This window comes from Rhinopithecus bieti, unplaced genomic scaffold (assembly GCF_001698545.2).
Source record: "Rhinopithecus bieti isolate Rb0 unplaced genomic scaffold, ASM169854v2 scaffold_34876, whole genome shotgun sequence".
NCBI classification, from domain to species: Eukaryota; Metazoa; Chordata; class Mammalia; order Primates; family Cercopithecidae; genus Rhinopithecus; species Rhinopithecus bieti.
This window is the reverse complement of record NW_016814760.1, coordinates 770,544-775,740: the sequence shown is the minus strand read 5'-3', so window position 1 is coordinate 775,740 and position 5,197 is coordinate 770,544. Positions and strand designations below refer to the sequence as shown.

Below are 5,197 nucleotides of genomic sequence, written 5' to 3'. Positions count from 1 at the left end.
AAAGAACTGAAATAGGACTTTCTATGTATTATGTTGGAAATCTCTAACTTTTAAATCCTTTTTTAAAAAAATAGTTTTATTATTTATTTATTATTTTTATTTATTTATTTCTTGAGATGGAGTCTCGCTCTGTCACCCAGGCTGGAGTGCAGTGGCGTGATCTCGGCTCACTGCAACCTCTGCCTCCCAGGCTCAAGTGATTCTCCTGCCTCAGCCTCCTGAATAGCTGGGACTACAGGCACCCGCCACCATGCCTGGCTGATTTTTGTATTTTTAGTAGAGACGGGGTTTTACCATGTTGGCCAGGCTGGTCTCAAACTGCTGACCTCAGGTGATCTCGGCCTCCCAAAATGCTGTGATTACAAGTGTGAGAAAAAATCATTTTAGAAAATAAGTACACACTCATATATCAATGAAATATATCAAGGGAAAGGAAAGGCTCTTGAACAGAGGGAAAAGAAAATTCTTAAGCAAATGGTATGGTAGTGCTGTTGATTGTAGGAAGAGATAATCCAGCAAATTTTAAATATTAATACTATGCGAGAGTGAAAAGGACAAAGTTAATTCAATTGGTGGTTCTGTAAAATACAGGAATCTAAAAGGTTTTGGTGTTATTAAGTGTAATTATCTGAAAAGGAAACATTTATGTAAAAAATATTTAAGGGAATGTTTTAATGAAAATTAAGTTTTATTTGTATTTTTTATATGGTTATCACTGAATTAATATTTCATTGAGACATTTTCTTCAGAGTGATTTTAATAAATAAGGAATTTGTGGAGACTTGGTTCAGTAAAGAAATAGGTGTTATAGACCTATTTTTCCCGATGGGAAAGTACTGAACATTAATTCGGGAAAATAATTTCTATATGTGTCTTTGAGGACTTTGTGTGGTCCAGGTATGAACATCAGTACTTGCTGTTGTAGTGGAAGTATACCTTTGTTCACTTTTGTATTTTGAAGATTTCTGGAAACTTCAAAACTCAGAAGGAGTAAGAAGAAAAGGAGGCAGTGGATGTGACATTTTGCGATGCTGTTAGGTATTTTGGTTTTGCAGCCATAGGGTTGAGAAGAAGGAATATGAGAGTGAATAAATTAGGGCATGGTGAAGAAACACAGATTCTCATTTGGGGGTTCTAATTCTTGCTTTGACAGACTATCTACTGGTTCATATACCATGGTATTTTAATAATTATCATGATTAAATTGTTGAATTTTGCCCCTTACGTTTCTCTTGCAGTATTTAAAAAAGACCTTAACTAGAATAAAATATTTATCTGCAAATCTAATTGTTTCCATGAGCTACAGTCTTTTGAATAACTTTCATGTCCAGGTCATAATGACCTTAACCTTAGGTAATGTCCGGTTTATAATGACATTCACTTTATATAAGGTACTGCTTACATAAGCCCATCACCCATTTCTCCTTTAATTCCTTGGCAATGTAGTACGATTGTATTTTGATATATTTTAAAAATACAAAAATAACAATATTTTGTTCCCATCATTTCATTGTTAGAATCCTCACATCTCATTGCACATGCTGAGAAACCTTTCCTGAGTGATTACTGCCTGTCTGCTACTGATCTTTTAATCTATGGGTTAATAGGTCCTGCTCAGTTCTTGCTCTTCAACCCTAAACCTGTCTATCTCATTGAATAGCTCCAAGCAGCTCCCTCACGAACTCCTAAGTTAAATGTGTTGAAAATTGAACCTCTTTCTTGCCTCGGAACTGCTGCTTCTTCCTTGCTGTTCACTTCAGGGCATGGCACCACCATTCTGTAGCAAAACTTACTGCACAGCTATTTATTCTTCAGTGTTCTTCAGTTTATTTATCATTTTAGGCAAATACTGAGTATGTACTTTTGTTTAAAAATTGCCTAAATTAATTGCCTTCATTTAGTAATATATACTTGACATCTCACTCTCCTTTTAGAAACTTCACCCCAGTTCCCTCCCCTTTTAAAAAATTTTATCAGTCTACTGACCACTTCCCTTCAGAACTCTCTAAGGTAGTACTTTTTGTGAAGGCTTCTCAGACGTACAAGTCTGATTTAGGTACTACATCTGCAGCACTCTTGAGCTGCCCCTCTCAGCATTTTTCAAGCCATCTTATGATGTTGTTGTTTTATGATGTGTTGGCTTATTCTTCCTAACTAGGCTGTGAACTGTTTGAAGGCAGGGCCTGTATTTCCCTTGTCTTCATACTTTGTGACAATATGATGCTTAGTGGAAAGTAGGGCCATAGAAATATTTGTTTTGGTGACTCTTTTTGTTGTTGAGTAAATGAATACAAAGGAAGCATCAGGAGGAAGCAGTTTTTGAAAAATGAATTCATATTATAGTCTGCCTAGCCTCCTAGGATTATAACTGTATTAAAACAATAAACATTAAGGTAGAATTTTGGCAGCATGAAAAGTTTGCTGAAGAATTTTATACATGCAGAGGGTAGGTTTTTTGGCAAGAATCTCTGAAATCACACCTGATTACCTGCTTGACCTGTTATTTGCTCATTGGCATTATACTCTATTGTACATGAAAAACTTGTTAGAAAAGTTTGTTAGAACTGAGATGGTTAAGCTTTTCAGAAGTAAAGACCCCAGTATCTGAAGTAATGGGATTTAAAACTCAATTTTACCCTATTTTCTAGAGATCGAGGGGCTGAATCTGTGATATCAAGGCCATGTTTCAAATCCTTTTTCTTTACAAGGTTTTTTGATTTTTTTAAATATAATCTGAGTAAGGTTAAATAATAATTCAGACTAATGAAGGAAAACACACTTTTACATGTTGTCTAATCTAGGTGATAGTTTTGTTTTGTTTTTAAAAATATACTAATTTTAATGATGTTCTGGTCAGGATTCAGCTTGCCTGCAGACATCTTATTACTAGTGTAAATTAAGATTTATGACATGAAAGTCCATGTTAATTGCTTACTGCATAGCTATTTCTTCGGTGTTACTCAGTTTATCCTTTTAGGCAAATACTGAGTATGTACTTTTGTTTAAAAATTGCCTAAATTAATTGTTTTATCTTTATAAATGTATTATTTTGAGAAAGAATACATGTTTTGACATCTAACTCATTTGTAGGCCAATTGTAATTGGTTTTTGAGCAGATGAAGTGACATTTTATATAGAATACATCTTCTCCATATTGGGTTGAATATTTTTCCAGTGTGAATACTTGTTTAAAATGAAAATTTGAAACCAAAACAGAATAGTTTGAGGAAGAATTGCCACTTTACATGTAATATATTTTTACTTTTTTTTTTTTGTGCCCCTGGTCAGCAGGAATCTGCCTTATATTTTTAAAGCAAATACTATTAGTTAATTTCAGTCAGTTAATCATATTGGTTAGGACATGTGTTTGCCTTTGCATGACAATTTTGAATACTTTAATGAAAAGATTATTTGTTGTTCAGATATCTGAGCCTAAATGGTTATGAGATACATGTTTAATTTTTTTCTCTCTTTAGATAATTGTATGGAAGAGATATAGTGATTTTAAGAAACTACACAAAGAACTATGGCAAATTCACAAAAACTTATTCCGACATTCAGAATTGTTTCCTCCATTTGCTAAAGGAATAGTGTTTGGTAAGTGATAATTTTGAAATTGTAATTTAAAAAAGTGATAATTCATTTTGTATATATACTGAACTCTAACATAACTACACTATGAAGTCAGAAGCCCCTTTGCTTATTGAGATAATTCATATTGTTCAGCAAGCACTTGAAATTGTCTTTTCTTCTTCTTGTTATAGTTTTGTGTACCCAGAATATATTTACTCTTCCCATCTGTGAAACAAAACAACTTCAGTTCCAACCAACCAAATAAAAAACCCTGTAGGAACATAAGAAAAGGTGATATTCAATTATTCTTACTAGTTTTAAAATTCTTTCTTTTTTTAAAATTGTCTCGTTTTATACGTTTCCCTGACACCTTGCTTATAGTATGAATGGTATGGTTTTCTAGTCTTTGCTTCTTGCAACTTCTTTTTGATACCTTAGTATTCTTTTTTTTTTTTTTTTTTTTGCCTCATCAATTTTCAAATACCTAGGTAACAGTTTTTTATATTAAATTTTGTTGTCAAAATAATTGGTGTAGTTTCTGTCCCCTGTCTGGATTTTGACTGGGAATATAGAATATTCATGTGTTTTTTTTTCTATAACTGTAACGTAAATGTTCTTATAGGGACAGAATTTTTTTATTTTGAAATGGAGTCTTGTTCTGTCACCTAGGCTGGAGTGCAGTGATGCAATCTTGGCTCACTGCAACCTCAACCTCCTGGGTTCAAGTGATTCTCCTGCCTCAGCCTCCCGAGTAGTTGGGATTACAGGCACCTGCCACCACGCCCGGCTCATTTTTGTATTTTTAGTAGAGATGAGGTTTCACCATGTTGGCCAGGCATGGTGAAACTGACCTCCTCACCTTAACCGGTCCGCCTGCCTTGGCCTCCCAAAGTGCTGGGATTACAGGCATGAGCCAGAACATTTTATCCTATTACTTTTTGCAACCAATTTCTGCATATGGAATTGCAGAGTCAATGTATATGCACATTTATTTTTCAAACTAGACAGTTTTTTTTTCAGGTTATGAAAGTAGTATATGCAAATAACTCAGATGGTGCAGAAAAATACTTAAAACTTAAATAGAAAGAAATTCAACAATAATACCATCTCCTAGATAGTATAATATTTTGGCATATTATTGTAGACTGTGAGTGTGTGTGTGTGGCGTATTTTTGTGCTTATGAATATGTGTATGCCTATTTACCCATCTATGTATAGAAACCTCAAAAATGGAATCTTGCTATGTATGATTTTGTAACCTGGTTTTATAAAACAGTATATACATTTTTTCTTTATTTTTTATATGACAGTATATTATGATTGTCTTTTCATGTCAATAAAAAGATCTGTATTACTAATTTTAATACGTACATAGTATTCCAGTTTTTGAACTGATTTATTAACCAGTCTTCTACTGGTATATTACTTTTGGCCTTTTGCTGTTATAAATAACATCACAGTTAATATTCTTATTCATACATTACTGTGCTGGTATACAGTAGGGTGAATTCCTGGGAGGAGAATTACTCATTCAAGGGGTCTGCATATATTTGAGACTTTTGATGCATATTGCCTCTTTTTTTTTTTTTTATTATACTTTAAGTTCTAGGTACATGTGCATAAC

General features: G+C 33.5%; 1 protein-coding gene across 13 annotated transcripts in view; it reads left to right on the top strand.

The window, feature by feature from the left end:
• The window catches only part of RPS6KC1 (ribosomal protein S6 kinase C1), a 223,155-nt gene that overhangs the window by 26,242 nt on the left and 191,716 nt on the right, over positions 1-5,197 (top strand). For 11 of the 13 annotated variants that reach the window (XR_001881479.1, XM_017851939.1, XM_017851937.1 and 8 more), the window contains one exon: positions 3,477-3,597. The exons of 1 other annotated variant lie outside the window; for it this stretch is intronic. Coding sequence is in view for 7 of the 12 variants with exons in the window: in XM_017851939.1 (XP_017707428.1) it covers positions 3,477-3,597 (121 nt within the window). In the remaining 5 variants the exon portion in view is untranslated. Of the gene's footprint in view, positions 1-3,476; positions 3,598-3,764; positions 3,865-5,197 lie in introns of all 13 variants that reach the window. One more of the 13 variants, XM_017851946.1, reaches the window with a different exon arrangement.